We start from the raw sequence: 17,103 nt of genomic DNA, 5'->3' as shown, positions 1-17,103 counted from the left end.
TCAAGTTGAAAATCAGTACTCTTGAAACAACAATAATGATACATTGGAAAATTTAAATAGTATGGTTGTTACTACATAGCAAAAACATCAATATAATCAGAACACAATTGCAAGTAATCCTAAATAGACATACCAATCAATAGCACCAATAAGGGCCTTGAAACAACACATTCATCATCTACAGGTCCTACAACAATACTGTCAGGAGCATTGTTAAGAAATTGGAGCACCGCTAGTATCTTCATCAATACATGCACCACTATCTCTAGTGGTATCTTCACTATCTTCAGTAACACACAATAAAAAGCAGGCGAATGATAAGTATGAGCAATGTATCCTTAATACAGTGTATTCAATACACAATACAACTTGATATTTTACCCGAATAATATGTAAAATAAAATACCGTATTAAGTTACCATCATGCAAATATAGTATTGTTAGGAAATTCGCAATTCCCTAGCCCAAGACTAAAATCGAATGAATGTGAACTATGCAAGCAACACAAGAATAAATTGTTGATGAGGTTTAGCTAAATAGTTGACGTACGTCCTTGGGTGATGATGATGGTGGATTCACTAGACAAGAAGAAGATTACAAACTCTTGAAGAACGTTTTGGTTCTTCCACACTCAAATAACCTCTCTCCTCACAACCCAAATTCTCAATAGAGAACTCCCAAAGACGTACATCCGATCTCTCAAACCTTATAACTCTCAAAATCTCTCAAATTATCAGAACTCTCAATTGTTCCACACCTAAAGCTATGCCTCTAAGGTTCTATCTCACAATTAGTCAGACTTACAATAGGATTCCGAATCATCAAAAGTAATCATAAATCTTTACTTCTAAAAAAAAACTCCAAGAATTCTATATACACTAGAATAACTTACCCAAAGCCTTGTAAAGAATCCAAAACCGACAGAAATTAGATTTTGAGCTGCAACCCTACCAACTATAACAAAACAATGCTTCAAGTGAGTTTGTTCTGTTACAAATGGTAAACCAAGTACTCACTGACTGGTTATCCATCTCAACTCTTGTCTTCGGATTGACCTGAATCACCAACTCGGGTCAATCCAGACCCGCTCCATAATCCGAATCCTAAACCCTCCTTTACTCTTTAAGCAAAACTTTAGGGTTTAACAACAGCCAAGCGAACAACACAGGTCAAAAAAGCACCCGGAGAATGAGCTCCAAGTACACCACCCCCATCCTCGACCTCAACACCTTTCGATTCATGAACTTGGGTCTCTCTTCCTGTCTTCAACACTTCACTCCTCTCGCACCCAAATCCCAAAAACCCACCGACCCTTCAAGCTTCAATCTTTACCTTCATCCTTCCAATGCTTATGTCGCATTTTCTCGCAGAGATTGCGCTCTCAGGGCCGCCGCCGCTAAAGACGGCGACTTTTCCGGCGATATCGAGCATCCGGACTTGATGGCGTTGTCTCCGTTGGACGGCCGGTATAGGGGTGTAGTGAAGGAATTGGCTCCTTATTTGAGTGAGTATGGCCTCATCTACTACCGTGTTCTTGTTGAGGTAGTGCTCTAATTTACTAGTTTTTCGAACTTTAATATTGAAAAAGATCAAAACTTTAATGCGGCAAGCTTTGTATTTTGATTCAATCAAACACATTTTGCAAGTCTAGTATTATATGAAGGGTGTCATTCATTTATAGAGATTGTGTGTCAGATTAAATGGTTGCTGAAGCTTTCTCAAACCCCTGAAGTTATAGAGGTGCCGAATTTCAGTGAAGAAGCTCAGTCTTACTTGCAAGGGATTATTGATGGGTTTAGCATTAATGATGCAAGAGAGGTAAAGAGGATTGAGAAGACCACTAACCACGATGTAAAAGCGGTGGAGTACTTTTTGAAGCAGAGAAGCAGTTCACATCCAGAGATAGCTAAGGTTGAAAGAGCTTGTGCTTTTGATTCGATATGATTCCTGATAGTATATGTTTGGTGTAAGTTATGTAGATTTGAATGTGGATTGTTTTACTGTAGGTGCTTGAGTTTTATCATTTTGCTTGCACTTCTGAGGATATCAACAATATTGCACACGCATTGATGTTGACAGAGTCTGTCAACAATGTCCTGCTTCCTGTCATGGACGATTTGATTCGAGCAATATGTGACATGGCAAAAGTGCATGCTGCCATTCCCATGCTTTCACGTACTCATGGACAGACGGCCTCACCTACAACTTTGGGGAAGGAAATGGCTGTTTTTGCTGTCAGGTTAAGCACACAGAGGCAGGAAGTTTCTCAAGTGGCAATAATGGGGAAGCTTGCTGGTGCTGTAGGAAATTACAATGCTCATATGGTTGCATATCCTAATATTGATTGGCCCTTAGTTGCTGAAGAGTTTGTCACATCTCTCGGAGTAAGTTTCAATCCATATGTTACCCAGATCGAGACACATGACTATATGGCAAAACTTTTTCATGCTTATATCAGATTCAATAATATCTTGATCGACTTTGACTGTGATATATGGCGGTACATATCTTTGGGCTACTTTAAGCAGACAACAAAAGCTGGTGAAATTGGGTCGTCAACAATGCCTCACAAAGTAAACCCCATTGATTTTGAGAATAGTGAAGGTAATCTTGGCATGGCTAGTGGAGTTTTTTCCCATCTGAGTGATAAGTTGCCTAAATCACGTTTGCAGCGTGACTTGACTGATTCTACTGTTCTGAGGAACATGGGTGTTGGATTCGGCCATTCTCTTCTTGCCTACAGAAGCACGCTGCGGGGAATATCAAAGCTTCAGGTTAATGAAGCTCGCATAAGTGAAGATTTGAATCACTCTTGGGAGGTGCTTGCCGAACCAATACAAACTGTTATGCGAAGATATGATGTTCCAGAGCCATATGAGAAGCTGAAGGTACTTACAAGAGGGAGAACAGTTACTGCAGAAAGTATAAAAGAGTTTGTCAAAGGCTTGGAATTACCCGAAGAACCAAAGAACATTTTATCAAAATTGACACCACATAGCTATGTTGGATCTGCTGTTGTTTTGGCGAAGACGGTAGATGTGGCCGTTAGAGCCACCATAAAAGACACCAATGTTCCTGCTGAGAAGGTGAAGACGGTGTTTGGTAGTTCTTCTTGTGAACTCAAGCTTTCAAGTTTGCTGGCTTTGTCGCCATTGGATGGCCGGTATTGGGGTAAAGTGAAGGACTTGGCTCCTTATATGAGTGAATATGGTTTAATCTACTTCCGTGTTATAGTTGAGATCAAATGGTTGCTATGGCTTTCACAAATTCCTGAAGTGATAGAGGTAACCAGCTTTGGGGAAAGTGCTCAGTCATTTTTGCAAGAAATAATTGATGGGTTTAGCATCAATGACGCACTAGAGATAAAGGAGATTGAGAAAGTGACAAACCATGACGTAAAAGCGGTGGAGTATTTTTTGAAACAGAGATGCAAATCACACCCAGAGATAGCAAAGGTTAAAACTCACTTTTGTGGTTTTCAGATGCTGGACTAACCTCCTCGGTTTTATCTAATATTCGCTGTTTTGAATGTTTGAATAGCTTCTTAACCCGTTTCCTCTTATTGAAGGTGCTTGAATTTTTTCACTTTGCATGCACATCCGAGGACATCAACAATCTTGCACATGCATTGATGCTGAAAGAAGCTATGAACAATGTCATGTTTCCTATCATTGGTGATTTGGTTCAGGCACTATGTACCATGGCTAAGGAGTATTCTCATATTCCTATGCTATCTCGCACTCACGGACAGGTATGAAATGGTATCTTAAATGCACTGAGTTGTGTTCATACATACTAGTTTAACAAAGCTGTATTTTATACTAGTACTCTTTTCTTCTAGCCTTTGAAAGGTAGTGAACAAATTCAGTTTAGGCAACTCTGATAGTGTTACTCTCAGGCTCAATCATGCTTCTTTTCATAAGTTGCTTTGACTTTCAATTACTTGTACCTTCTACTTTGGGCTTGTTATATCTTCCTTTCACCTTGTAGCCTGCCTCACCTACAACTTTGGGGAAAGAAATGGCTATATTTGCTGTCAGATTGAGCAGAGAATGGAAGGAGATGTCTCGTGTGGATATAATGGGGAAATTGGCTGGTGCTGTTGGAAATTACAATGCTCATGAAGTTGCATATCCTGATGTTAATTGGCCCCAAGTTAATAAAGAGTTTGTAAGATCTCTTGGGTTGAGTTTTAATTCATATGTCACTCAGATCGAACCTCATGACTATGTGGCGGAACTTTTTCAAGCAATTTTCCGGTTTAATAACATATTGACTGACTTTGATAGAGATATATGGGACTACATATCTTTGGGTTATTTTAAGCAAACAACCAAGGCTGGTGAGATTGGGTCTTCAACAATGCCTCACAAGGTCAACCCTATTGATTTTGAAAACAGTGAAGGTAATCTTGGTGTGGCTAATGGCAATTTTCTTCAGCAGAGCATGAAGTTGCCCGTTTCACGTTGGCAGCGGGACTTGACCGACTCGACTGTTTTGAGAAACATGGGTTTGGGATTAGGGCATTCTCTTCTTGCCTACAAAAGTACACTTCAGGGGATATCAAAACTTCAGGTCAATGAAGCTTGCATTTTTGAGGACTTGGATCAGTGTTGGGAAGTTCTTGCTGAACCCATACAAACAGTAATGAGGAGATATGGTGTTCCTGAGCCCTATGAAAAGTTGAAGGAACTGACCAGAGGAAAAGCAGTTACCAAGGAAAGTATAAGAGAGTTTACCAAAGGGTTGGAATTACCTGATGAAGCAAAGACCATTCTACTCAACTTGACACCACATAGTTATGTTGGCGCAGCAATAGAATTGGCCAGGATGGTAGACATAGCTGTGAATTCAGAGATAGGGGATCTGTTGTGAACTGACGGTTTGTAACTTTGCACCAGACTATCTGATATATTTTGACTGTGGCGGGATTTGGAATCAGGTGAAGGTATAAAAGAGTTTTAATTATAGTTGTGGATGTTTGCATTTCATATGTCAAACTGAAACAACCCAAGATCAGAGTTTTGTCCTTGATTTCATTTTTTTTTTCATCAAGTTGAAACATGCATCTCTCTATATGCGCGGAATTGTAACATAATTCATTCATGAGTATCAACAGTTTTTTTATTTTCTGGTCTTAATCAATAGTCTCTGGGGGTGTTTGTTTCACCGGACTGTCATACCTCACCTTAATTTCTACGAGAGTCCTGGACTCCTCAAGCTTGGATTATGCTATATTATTCCCTAACCCATGTTTGGTCAGTCAGGACTAAAACTAAAGCCAACACCATCGACCTGAAGACCAGGGAAGCACTAAGCGGCAGCTGATCGGAACTCTGCCATCAGGCCACCTCCGGCAGGCGCACTGATTGGGTTTGATCCATCTCGTCGTCGTCGACGTTCCTCTAGCCTCGGCTGGTCTGGTTGCTGGGTGTGGAGAGAGAATCGGGCCTCGAAAATCTGGGGTCTCCTGTAGTTTCTGTACAACCAGAGCTCTTATTCACTGCCCTAAACAACCAGAGCTCTCTCTCTCTGCGACGACGCTTCTTCTGCAGCACAGTTTCTGATGGCTTCATTCACCCCTCTGCGATCGTTCACCCCAATGCCGTTCTTAGCCACTCAGCGATGCTTGAAACTCATAGTGTGGTTGTGGGTTTTGGTTTTTACGATCAGGGTGTTTCAATTGGGCCCTTTTGTACTGTTGGGTCGTCGGTGAAGCTCGAAAATGGCTGCCGGTTACGTCCTGGAAGCCATATGTTTGGGAATACTAAAGTCGGGGAGCGTTGATCTGTTCTTCGTGTTCAACATGCTAGTATACATGGTTTTTGAATTCGATAACATTTTGGAAGATTTGATTTCTGGGTATTCAGCCACCGTGGCTACAACCTTCTATGGCAGAGGTTCCGGGTTCAATTGGGGCTAGAAAATGAGGTGTTCTTGTGTTTAATCTCAGAATTGGTGAAAGTTGTTGAGAAGGAGAGCAGAACGAGAATTCAGTAGAAGGTGAGCATGAGAGCTTCCATAGTCCCATGGTTTTTGGGGGCTCTATGGTAGAAGGTGTGAGAGAGAATTTGGGACTCTAGAGTCTCATTTAAAACAGTCCTGGTTTGTGCCAAACATGGGATTAGTGTAACCCAAGCTGATAAGCATGTCCAATCCCATCCAATCCCATGTAACAAACACCACCTCTGTGTGCTCTATAGCAATTAGCATAATCCTAGTTTGTCAAGTTCTCTTTCTTGGTTTTAAGCTTTCTTGGTTTTAAGTTTATCAACTCACCTCTTTGTGGAATTATAGCAGAACAAGGGCATGACTCATGAATTATCTATTAGCTGATTCTTACGTCCTTTTGGTGTGAAAATACAGTCTGCCATGACAATCATAACAAGCTCATGAGTTTTGAAATGTCAATTAATTGATGATGAAATTGTATTTAAAGGTGATGAGAAGAATGACATGACAAATTTCAAAATGTTCATTTTGTTAGAGAATGCAGATATTTGTCAACAAAATGCAGTCATTTGAACCATAAGCCATTTTTTTTTTTGTAGGTATACAATTTGATATTATGTTTACTTTTTTTAAGATATTAGAAACAACTAAAAATAATTTTTTTTTACTGAAACCTCCAAATTTACTCACCTAACCTCTTCTATTTTTTACACATCTTAACAAATTTTTAAGTATTAGAATTTTTCACTGAACCCCACTCAAGTTCTTTAAATGATTAACTCACTGTTAGTGCAGCAACAGTTGGTCAATCAGGTTAGGGCTAATAACTCAGTCTTAAGACGTGTATATGAAGACTTGGGGTAATTTTGGTTGCTATCCCAAATTTGCAAGTTGTTTATACCAAAAGGGATGCAAATGAAGTGGCTCATCTTATGGCAGCTTCTTGTATCTCAATTCCAAAAGAGGTTTTTCTTTATTACAGACTGCATTAGCAACTGAAACTTGTAATATGTAAACTTTCTACATCTCAATAAACATTGACCTCCTTTCTCTAATAAAATAATAATAATAATAATAATAAATTCTTGAAATAACCTCTATCATATAATTTTCAAACAAACTAATATCATCAAACAACAAAATGAATTAGTTATTCTTTAAATCTTAATTCTTTTTTCACAGTTCACATGTTCATTTTTTAATTAGACAACATAATTCTCTTATCCAACGAAAAAGATCCTCTGAGAGTAGACGGATTAGCTACATAAATTTCTAAGGTTAGAATGCGCCGCACGCGCCAGGTCACCTTCGAAAAAAAACCCTGTTCCGTCGGCGGCGCGTCCCTGTGACGCCGTCGTCGGACGGGCTGCTCTTGTCTGCCGCTCGTCGACTTGGTGTTCTAGTTGTTCTGTGTGCCCATATCTGCGAGAGATGGCTGTGGGGATCACGAGGGTTAAAGAGGATTGGCTGGACGTCGAGAGCCTCAGTCGTCGGAACAATCTGGTACTGTCATCCTCGTCGTCATTATCCACCGGTGACAGAAGGTGGAAGTGGGCCGCAAGGACCGGATCAAGCGCTCGAGGTGGGATTGTTGGAGGGTGGGTGGTCTGGTTTGGGGTTGCAGGTGCGGGTTTTGGGTTTACCCCAGAGCTTTTCCAGCTTGTTTGGTGGCGGTGCGCTGGTGGTTGTTATGGTCAGTAAGGTGTCATTGCGTTGGCTCTTGCTCGCCGGGGTTGGTGCTCCAGCAGCAATGGAGGGATGATGGAGGCGCTGCTGGGTTGATGTCGCGACGGAAGCGGTCTTGCAGGGTATGGATTGGGCTTGGGTTTTAGGCTGGTGTGGGCTCGTGGCCATGTTTCCCGGGTGTTGGGCCTGGCCCCTTTTTGTGGGCTGGTTTAGAGTTTTATGTTATTTTGTTTTATTTATTTATTTATTTATTTCGTTAATAAGTCACTACCACATGGTAGGACAAGGTGGGCTTTGTCCAGATCGGCGCATCTTGCGTGCCTTGTCTGCCCTAGGTAGGGAACGAGTTCTTCGCTTTGTTAAGTGGTCGCAACCTCCTAGTGGCAGGATGAAACTAAGTGTCCCTGGATTTATTTTCTAGTGGCAACATAGTGGGAAAGCTGATTTTATTAGTAAAATATGGCTTCAAGTAAGCTTTTACTTTCCGGTATGTCACCATTCTTGTAAAGCGAATAGAGTAGCCAGAAGTGCACTCTCCGCAAATTGGTGCAATTTAGAATACATATTCTTAATTGAGACGCCTGGTATTATCTCGGGCGATTCTCTTGATGCTTACCGTTATTTGGGGTTTAGGCACTATGTCCCCCCCCATGTATTCTATGGTTTCATTAATGATCATGACCTCAGGGTAGCCTGTTCTGGTCCTTCCTTCAAAAAAAAAAAAAAACGAAAAAGATCCTCGTGTTATTTGTATGGAGTTTCAGAATGAAAAAGCTTATTAAAAACGCATGCAGCTTGCTTACTTGTCAGTGGTGTATTAATCACATCAAAATTATCACATGAATTTTAAAGAAGTTTCAATAGTTAAGAAAGTAAAATTTAGTGTAAATTAATTTTAGTACCTTTTTATTAACGAGTATTGACAGCTTTTTTATATATTTTTAAGTTTTGGTCTTAATCAACAGTCATTATGTGTACTCTGTAGCAATTAGCATAATCTTAGTTGTTTGTCAAGCTCTCTTTCTTGGTTGTATAAGTTTATCAACTTACCTCTTTGTGGAATTGTAGCAGAACAATCGTGACTCATGACATGAGTTATCTTAGCTGGTTCCTGCTTCCTTTTGGTGTGAAAATACCGTTTGCCATGACAATCATAATGAGCTCATGAGTTTGGAAATGACAATTAATTGATGATGAATTGTATTTAAAGGTGAGAGGAAGATTGACCATCTGACCATGGCAAATTTTGAAAAGGTTCATAGAGAGTAGAGAATGCAACACACCTATAAGCCATTTTCTTTAATATTAGTTGACTGTCCAATGAGATATTGGAAAAAAAATTAAAAACACATTGTTTCTAGAAAAAAAAAAAGCTTATTAACACTCAAATTGTGTGGGAAATTACCAAGGGTGTATGCTCAGTTGTCACTGGTGTCTTGACCACTTCAAAATTGTCCCATCAATTAATCAGTATCAATACATTTTAATTAATTGATGAGAAAAGCATACCAATGAGATTGTAATAGGACGATAAAATCATGTATTAGAACACAACACATGAATCCAAAATCACCAATGTTAACGAATGTTATATATTTCATGACGTAAATTTTTTTACTCTAATAGTAAAACTGATGTATTGTCAAAAACCAAATGATGGTAACTAAATACCAACCCACCCACAATAGGTAAACATGGTACGTCCTAATCCAGCTCTCTTCCACATGTAGAAACTCCATTGGTACTCGTGACCCCCCCCCCATGGGCTATGGCCAAGTCACCCCTCTCCCGCGTCCCCATTCTTCCCCTTTGTTCAAGTCTTAGCTGCCAAGCAAATCAAACGCAAGTGTTACAGAGTCATACCCGAGTGTGAACTCAAACTCCCACCGAACCTCCTAGACCTTCTAGAAATCAAACACGAACTCACACTCTCCTCTGCCACCTCACAACCCCAAAACGCGTCTTTGTCTTCGTCATCATCCCCCTTCGTCCTCAACACTTCAATTCCCTCCCAAAAAAAAAAAATAAAGTCCAGGACGTAGCTTTCTCTCTTTGACGAGTCGACACGCCATGCTCCACCCCCTTTTGTCACTTTCCCAGCAATTTCCTCATTCCATGATCTCAATAGTTAAAAGTTGAGATATAAACCCCCCCTTCCCGTCTTTTTTATTTCATCAAAATCCATCTTTTCTCTCACCCACTTCACCTCTCTCTCTCTCTTTCTTCACTTTCAATACATACTCTGGGTTTCTGGATCAAGATTTGATAGCTTGTTCAATGGAGAACAACAACAACCAATCCTTCTGGCAATTCAGCGACCAGCTTCGTGTCCAGACATCCAATCTCGCCAACCTTTCCGTCAACGACTCGATCTGGAGCAGCTCATACGGCAGCAAGAGGCCTGATGCGAGGAGGAACTTCGACATCAAGGTCGGCGGTGAGGTGAATTCTTTGATTAATTTGACCCCAAAAGGGTCTGATTTCAATGAAGGATTGGACTACAAGCAGAAAGGGTCCGACCCGAATGAGGGCTGGAACAGCTTCAAGCCCAAGGCTTCTGAATTCAGCGACAGGTTTAACAAAGCTTCAGACTTCAATTCTTTCAACCCAAAAGCTTCAGACTTCAATTCTTTCAACCCAAAAGTTTCAGACTTTAATGGGTTTAACCAGAAAGTCCCGGACTTCCATGGGTTTAATCAGAAGGTCCCGGACTTCAGTGGGTTCAACCAGAAGGTTCCGGATTTTAACGGGTTTAATCAAGGGTGGAAACTCGGGTCTTCTGCTAATGGTGGCATCAATGGAGGCTTCAACAAGGGGATTTACTCCAAGCCTGCAATTCACAACAATAACATTAACCTGAACCTGAAGCCGTACAAGAACCAGGGTGAGGAGTTCGATCTTGGAGTTAAAGCTGGGAAGAAGAACAACAATAGCAACAAGAAGAAAAATGGTGATGACAATAACAAGGACGTCAAGGGTGACAAGAAATTCAAGACACTTCCACCGTCTGAGTCTCTCCCCAGAAATGAAACCATTGGTGGTTACATCTTCGTCTGCAACAATGATACCATGCAAGAGAATCTCAAGAGGCAGCTTTTTGGTATGTTCCTAATTCTTTTCCTTAATTGTGTTTGTATTCCATTATATTTCTCTTTGATTTAACCATTATGATTGAATTGTTTCTGAGATTGTGATTTGGGGTAAACAATCAATTTTGTAAATCTGTGTCTCTGATACTAAGAATAAGTATTTGATAAATTTGTATTAATTTTGTGGTTCTGCATCAATGTTTACAGGTTTGCCTCCACGTTACCGTGACTCAGTTCGGGCCATTACTCCAGGGTTGCCCCTTTTCCTTTACAACTACTCCACTCACCAACTCCATGGAATTTTTGAGGTTTGTGACTTTTTCTTTAGCATGATCTTATCTAATGTTGTGAAGAAGTTGGAATTTACTTTGTGAATTTATCTTGTGAAGATTAAATTTATTTTATTGATGATTGGAAAGACCAATAGTTGATACTGTTGTAATCTTGTATGTTTAGGCTGCAAGCTTTGGAGGAACCAACTTTGATCCATCTGCTTGGGAAGACAAGAAATGCCCTGGTGAATCGCGCTTCCCTGCTCAGGTTACTCCTCAAATCCTATTTGATTGTTGGGTCTTAAGAATTGCTTACTTAAGCATGAGATTTACTAGTAGTTTGTTCAGTGTTCCATTTGCTAACTTACACTCTTTTATGTACAGGTGAAAGTTCTAACTAGGAAAGTCTGTGAACCACTGGAAGAGGATTCCTTCAGGCCAATTCTTCATCACTACGATGGCCCTAAATTCCGTCTTGAACTCAGCGTGCCAGAGGTAATGAATGTTCCATAGCCAAAAGCATTAGTTAGTCTTGTTCAAGCTCACTAGAGGCACTTTATATATATTAGCCATATCTAAATTTCTAATGGATCTCTTTTATTTTGCAGGCCCTCTCTCTGTTGGATATATTTGCAGACCAGGATGATATATTTGTGACTGAAACCCCTTGAACAAGAACACATTATAGGGGGCGTACAGAAGATACAGATACAAATTAGTGAAGAAAGAGTGAAAACAGAGTAGTGAGCTGTAGTATGTTTGCCGTGACCAATATGTTGAGCCAAGAATCATGAGGATGATGAATCAAAGTACACAATGTATTATATTATCATATGTATAAGCAACTTGAGCAAGTTCTAAGTCATGAGAAGCAAATATTTGTTTATGAGGTGTAATAACAATATCTATCCACCCAATACTTCTATTTACTCTATTAGTTTGTGTGATGTGTATGAAAATGCGCAACTGAGAATCCCAAGATATTTTCTTTTTCTTTTTGTCGAAGTCCCAAGATATTTACTTTGAATGACAATTAATTACACGTAATAATAGCCACCTACATGAAGTGTTATTCAAGTGACAGAACCAGCTTGTTAGTACCCAGAAAAGCGCTTAGGTATTCGATTCTCTACGAGCTGTGGAACTCTCTGATTCTAAGAAACATATAATGCTATTGACAAAAGCACTTCCAACTTTCCCAAGGCCAGAATCGATGGAACCCAGGTCCTAGAGGGTTGGTGGTTTTGGTATAGCAAACAGAGGAAGAGTGAGCCAAAGAGAAAGAAGAAAACGACGTCGGTGGACGTGTGTCTTGTCTTCTATGGTTGAGGACAATCTTTAGCTTAACGGGTAGTTACTGTTAGGCTATCTACTGCAGATTTGCGGAGCATAAAGGCTACGTCGGTGAAGCCAGCTACCCCATCCTTTTCCAGTGATTGTCTTTCTCTTCCATTATTTTTTGGTTTTCTTCGATAAGAACAGTGATAGATAGCAACGGCAAAGCTCAGAAGAATATGCTCCAACCATTTTCTCTGACCCTGTTAAAGGAATTTTTCTTTTTTTTCTTTGGTAATGACCCCTTCTAGTATCTAGCAATTATAGCTTTTGTGGATTATTGGTACATTGACTTCCTCTCCTTCTCTAGCTGAGGGAGGAAATCAACTTCACGTCATGCATGACACAGTCGAAGAACATTAATTAGTTCAATGACTGGTAATTGATAGTCGGTAATGTAGGGAGTCCACAATGGCGGGCTTGAAGCTCTAGATGTCCCTTGATTGTTTCACACGAATCATTCAGAACTGGGAATCAACTACGTTCATCCCATGTTCACTATGTTGACTGCTAGGTCTCTTATCACCCATTTTATTTTATTTTTTTTGGCAAGGAGAGTTTATATTAGGGAGAGGCTGCTCTTCAATCAAGGCCCAGTTGAACCATCACCATAACCCCCGATGTAAGATTATGGGAGTGAACAGACTCCGTTGGTCCCAAGGTTTCTCACCATGAATCTGTAGGCATTCACTGATGGCCGCTTTTAGACTGTTATTGCTCCCTCTTGCTCATTAGTGTACTAGTGGACACATGGACCCCACCGTGTTCCCGGATGGTTGCCGCACAAGTGTTCATCCGAGTACCTACAAATAGAGACTTTTTGAGATTGTTAGGGTTCGAACTTGGGTGAGGGTTCTATTCAAGCCTGGACCTTGCCAATCATGTCAATTGCCATTGGCGACATAGGGGTAGCGAGGTAGGATCAAGAAGGACCATTTGATCCTTCTGAGAATTTGGAAACTTTGTTTCTTTCTCGTATTGTAAGCTATATATGTGTAGGGGAACTTTTGATCAGGGTTGTACGATAGTAAAATCACCATGACTGGGCCCAAAATCTTGTCCCCTTTGTCTGAATTAGTGAAGACTAGGCCCAGCAAACTTCGAAAGACTTGAGAATCCTAGGAAGCTTGTTGTTGTGTTCTTCCCGACAGCTCTTTGCATATTCATGGCAGTGAATTGAACATTCTAAAAGAGGCTTGGCAAGATGCGTGTGCATGGAAGTTAGAAAAGCCTGAGTTTCAGAAGAAAAGATCCCAGTAGTGTTGTATACTGGTTAAGGTTATATGAGATAAGGAGTTTGGACAGAAGATGAGTTGGAAAGGATGGAAAACTATAGATGGATTTAGAAGAAAGGAAGCATGGGAGAAGAAGAGTGCTAGAGAGCTTGTTAGCATCCTCCATTCTGATCTTTTTTGGTTAATAGCATTATCTATTTATATGCAATTCCAGCAGCTCAAGGAATCTCGGTGGAAAGTCTCTACTGCTGGGTAAAGAGATCGCTTGGGTTAAATGCATGTACTGGATTTTGTAATGCCTCTTGGTCAGGTTTTGTCTAAAGAAGATTGTGGAATAGGTTTGGCAGATTTTCCGCTGTGATTTAGGTAGGATTTTCTGCTGTGATTGAGCCTCCGTTGTTACACATGTAAGAGTAAAATCAATGTTGTGTAAAAGAATGCTACATTTGAGAAGAAATCATTGTTTGTGTAAAAAGATGCTGGTTGTTTGATTTGAAAGAGAGTGGTTATTATGATAAATAAGGCTTGTCAATTTGGGATATCTCTTCTTCATTTACGGGTATTAAGAGTTAGGCCGTTGGACTTGAATTTTGGTCCCAAGTCTAAAATTACCAACAAGCCTAAAACTAATAATAGGCCTCATGCAATTCCATTACCTTCCACACCACACTTATTCTTGTAAGCCCCAAGTGCGTGAATGTGGCTTGGGTCCACGTGCATGACATGATGATTCGTGTGTAATTCGCTTTTCTTTTTTATTAGGCTGCAATATGAATTAGGCCTGTTAGATGGATTTTTGGGCATCAACAATATGCAAACAATTTGATTCATTTGACCGTTCTAAACAATGAACTTTGGTGCCCAATGACTTAAAACACTCGGTAATTTACTATCTTTAGTTCTTTACTTTACCAATTAGGTCTAAACATCTTTAGAATCATCTTAATACAACACAATTACTCTAGGATAGTAATCAAGATTTTTTAATTGTTTTTCCTGGTACACGAATCAATCTGCAAATCAAATTATTGGTCAAATAATTCCTAGAAGTTTCAAAGTCTAGGTGAACTTCTTTTAGCATATGTATTCAAAGTTTTATATAAATAGATAATTTTTAATTTTTCTGTAGTTTAAAAATGTCAATACCTCATCGACAATTCTAGCTACGCCACACTAATCGGCGATAATCCAGCCACACAAAACGGAAAGGTAAATTTTCTCATGGGCAGGGAATTTAGACACGTACATATAATAAAAATATAGATAAAAGTATCACATTGGGTCCATAGCTCAGTGGTAGAGCATTTGACTGCAGATCAAGAGGTCACCGGTTCGAACCCGGTTGGGCCCTATTTTTAACTGTTTTTTTGTTATATTTTTCATAATTACTTCACTCAAACATTACCAAAACAGCACACAAACTGTAAATAGTCCAATCTTCTTTACAAATGACCTTTCTATTTGTTTTTGTTCTGAACACCCAATCAAAAACTCATGACACCACTAAACCAAAACATAAGCAAAGGAAAAAGAAAAAACTGAAAGAAACCCATAAAAACCACTAGATATAGATCATGTCAAAGTCCAGCAAGCCACACAGTAAACCAACCCATTCTCATTACACTTTGGACACCTCTCCTTCTTATCCCCAATCACCACCTTACAACTCCCCCCACACTCCATACAAGGCACAAACCTGGCCCCACCGCAACCCCCGCACGCTTGCGGCCCCACCCCTGTCTCCACACGTGCCCACTTCACTATCCTCCCCAACCCTCCACTCTCATTCAGCTCCACCACCTCCTCCACTCCCCCCACATACCTCCCCTTCACAAAAACCCTAGGCACCCCCAGCCCCTCACCCACCAAACCCTTCAGCTCCGTCAGAAACTCGCCGTGCAGCGACACGTCACGCTCGTCGTACACCAGCCTGTTCACCTCGAACACCGACTTCACTCTCTGGCAGTCCTCGTAAGTCCGCCGCACCCCACGTAACGACGTCGTGTAGATCACCACGGACTCGGCTCCCCCCGGTGGACATTTCTCCGGGTAGTTGCTGAGAGGGTCTCTCAGGCTTATCAGCTTGTCAATCACCGCCGCCTGCCCTTCTTTTTGTCTCTCCATTCTGTCCCTCTTTATAAATATGTTCTCCTTCACAGACTTGTATCCCACCGTCGACTCGGCTTGGGTTTGTGTGTCTGGTGATGGCATTCCGAGTGGTGAGCGGGACCGGTTGATTGGTTCGGGTTTCTTCCTCTGCAAGGAATTCATCGACTCGCTCTTTTTCAACCCGGCCGTCTTCGGAGCGGTGAGCTTGTTGTCGAGCTCTTCTAGAGTGTGGAAGGAGTCAAAAGACAAGCTCTTACGCGGCTTCCTCCGCTCCTCTTCCGGCTCCTTCTTGATCACCGGTGACGGTGCTGGGCTCGGCTTTGGGCTGAGATTGGGCTTGAGGTTCTCTAAGGCCTTACTGACCTCGTCCCACGTTTGCGGTGCGGCGGCGGCGTCGGACTCATCGAGCTTGTCGAGGATTTGCGCGGGCACGTGTACTGGTTTTTCGGTTTCCTCCTGCTGCAACGTCGTATTCTCGAGGCCGAGCCAGGGCTCTTGGATGCCGTTGATGTTGAAGACCGCGAAGCTCGCCGGCGCCGGCTTGTAATCTACGGCTGCCTCTACCCGTTTCGAGGAGGCGCATCCCATTTTATGAAATCTGAGCCGTCCAGAATGTGTAATAGAGACTAGAGAGAGTGAGGTGTTTTACATGTTGGTTTTTATGGAGGGAATGTTGTTATATGTGTGGATTGGGAGGGTTTTTTGTGTGGCTTTGAATTTAAATGGGGGATTTTTGTGAGTGGTGTTTGGATAAATTGGGTGGACCTGTAGATTTCTGCCACACGGGGGAATGAGTTTGGTTTGTTATCTTAGGAATATTAGTGGCCAGGGAAGTGATTTGTGATGAAGATGCATGTTACAGAGTTGCACGCCACAAGTTTAATTTTGTGTGATATGAAGAATAATAGACACTTATCTGTTATGCATGATGAAATATGAATTATGTTCCTCTTTGAGCTAGACTGGCTAGGCCATGTAGGTTGGCCAAAAGTCTGTCCCTAATCGACTAAACCGGGTTTTCATAGATAATTTTTCGACTTTTATGTAAAGACATAATCAAAATTGGTGTATGTCATTGAAACGGTTTTCATTTAGTCGAAGTTATCTTGTCGCTGATCATGATTTGATAAGCTTAGTATTAGGAGAACATCGGTCTTTTTTTTTTTTTTTTTAAATTCAAGATTTTCAGCTGTTTATTTTTATTAAAAGGGAGATTCTAGTTGGACCTCCAAATTTGCTATTTGGACCTCTCATACTTAATACACCTCTAATATACTTTTTAGAATACTTGAAAAGCTAAGTAGACCTCCTTATATTTACCAAAATATCCTTGAACATGAGATACAACAATCTGTTACTCTACTTTTAATCTCCATCTTCAACCACGAGAAGAAGAATGAATTCAAATGACATGTTATTGCTCTC

The 17,103-nt window shown here is 40.8% G+C and overlaps 3 protein-coding genes and 1 non-coding gene across 4 annotated transcripts; 3 read left to right on the top strand and 1 right to left on the bottom strand.

Annotated features, from left to right (window-relative positions):
* The first annotated feature begins 1,069 nt into the window (after nucleotides 1-1,069).
* On the top strand, nucleotides 1,070-5,141 carry LOC133743785 (uncharacterized). The gene is made up of 5 exons (XM_062171818.1): nucleotides 1,070-1,542; nucleotides 1,696-1,911; nucleotides 2,007-3,455; nucleotides 3,569-3,751; nucleotides 3,991-5,141. The coding sequence occupies exons 1-5, from the start codon at nucleotides 1,189-1,191 to the stop codon at nucleotides 4,873-4,875; spliced, it is 3,087 nt and encodes a 1,028-aa protein (XP_062027802.1). The 5' UTR covers nucleotides 1,070-1,188; the 3' UTR covers nucleotides 4,876-5,141.
* Nucleotides 5,142-9,807: 4,666 nt separating this feature from the next.
* On the top strand, nucleotides 9,808-11,933 carry LOC133742716 (DCD domain-containing protein NRP-B). Its single transcript, XM_062170396.1, has 5 exons — nucleotides 9,808-10,738; nucleotides 10,935-11,035; nucleotides 11,184-11,267; nucleotides 11,384-11,494; nucleotides 11,608-11,933. Exons 1-5 carry the CDS (start codon nucleotides 9,916-9,918, stop codon nucleotides 11,668-11,670), a joined length of 1,182 nt encoding a protein of 393 aa, XP_062026380.1. The 5' UTR covers nucleotides 9,808-9,915; the 3' UTR covers nucleotides 11,671-11,933.
* A 2,915-nt stretch (nucleotides 11,934-14,848) lies between these two features.
* Nucleotides 14,849-14,920, top strand: TRNAC-GCA (transfer RNA cysteine (anticodon GCA)). The gene has a single exon. It is a non-coding gene; the product is annotated as a tRNA-Cys (tRNA).
* A 50-nt stretch (nucleotides 14,921-14,970) lies between these two features.
* LOC133746311 (uncharacterized) lies at nucleotides 14,971-16,388 on the bottom strand. The gene has a single exon (XM_062174495.1). The coding sequence runs from the start codon at nucleotides 16,264-16,266 to the stop codon at nucleotides 15,142-15,144; it is 1,125 nt and encodes a 374-aa protein (XP_062030479.1). The 5' UTR covers nucleotides 16,267-16,388; the 3' UTR covers nucleotides 14,971-15,141.
* Nucleotides 16,389-17,103: the final 715 nt, after the last annotated feature.

Source organism: Rosa rugosa, chromosome 4 (assembly GCF_958449725.1).
Source record: "Rosa rugosa chromosome 4, drRosRugo1.1, whole genome shotgun sequence".
Classification (NCBI taxonomy): domain Eukaryota; kingdom Viridiplantae; phylum Streptophyta; class Magnoliopsida; order Rosales; family Rosaceae; genus Rosa; species Rosa rugosa.
The sequence above is the reverse complement of the archived record's forward strand: the minus strand, read 5'-3'. Positions and strand labels throughout refer to the sequence as shown.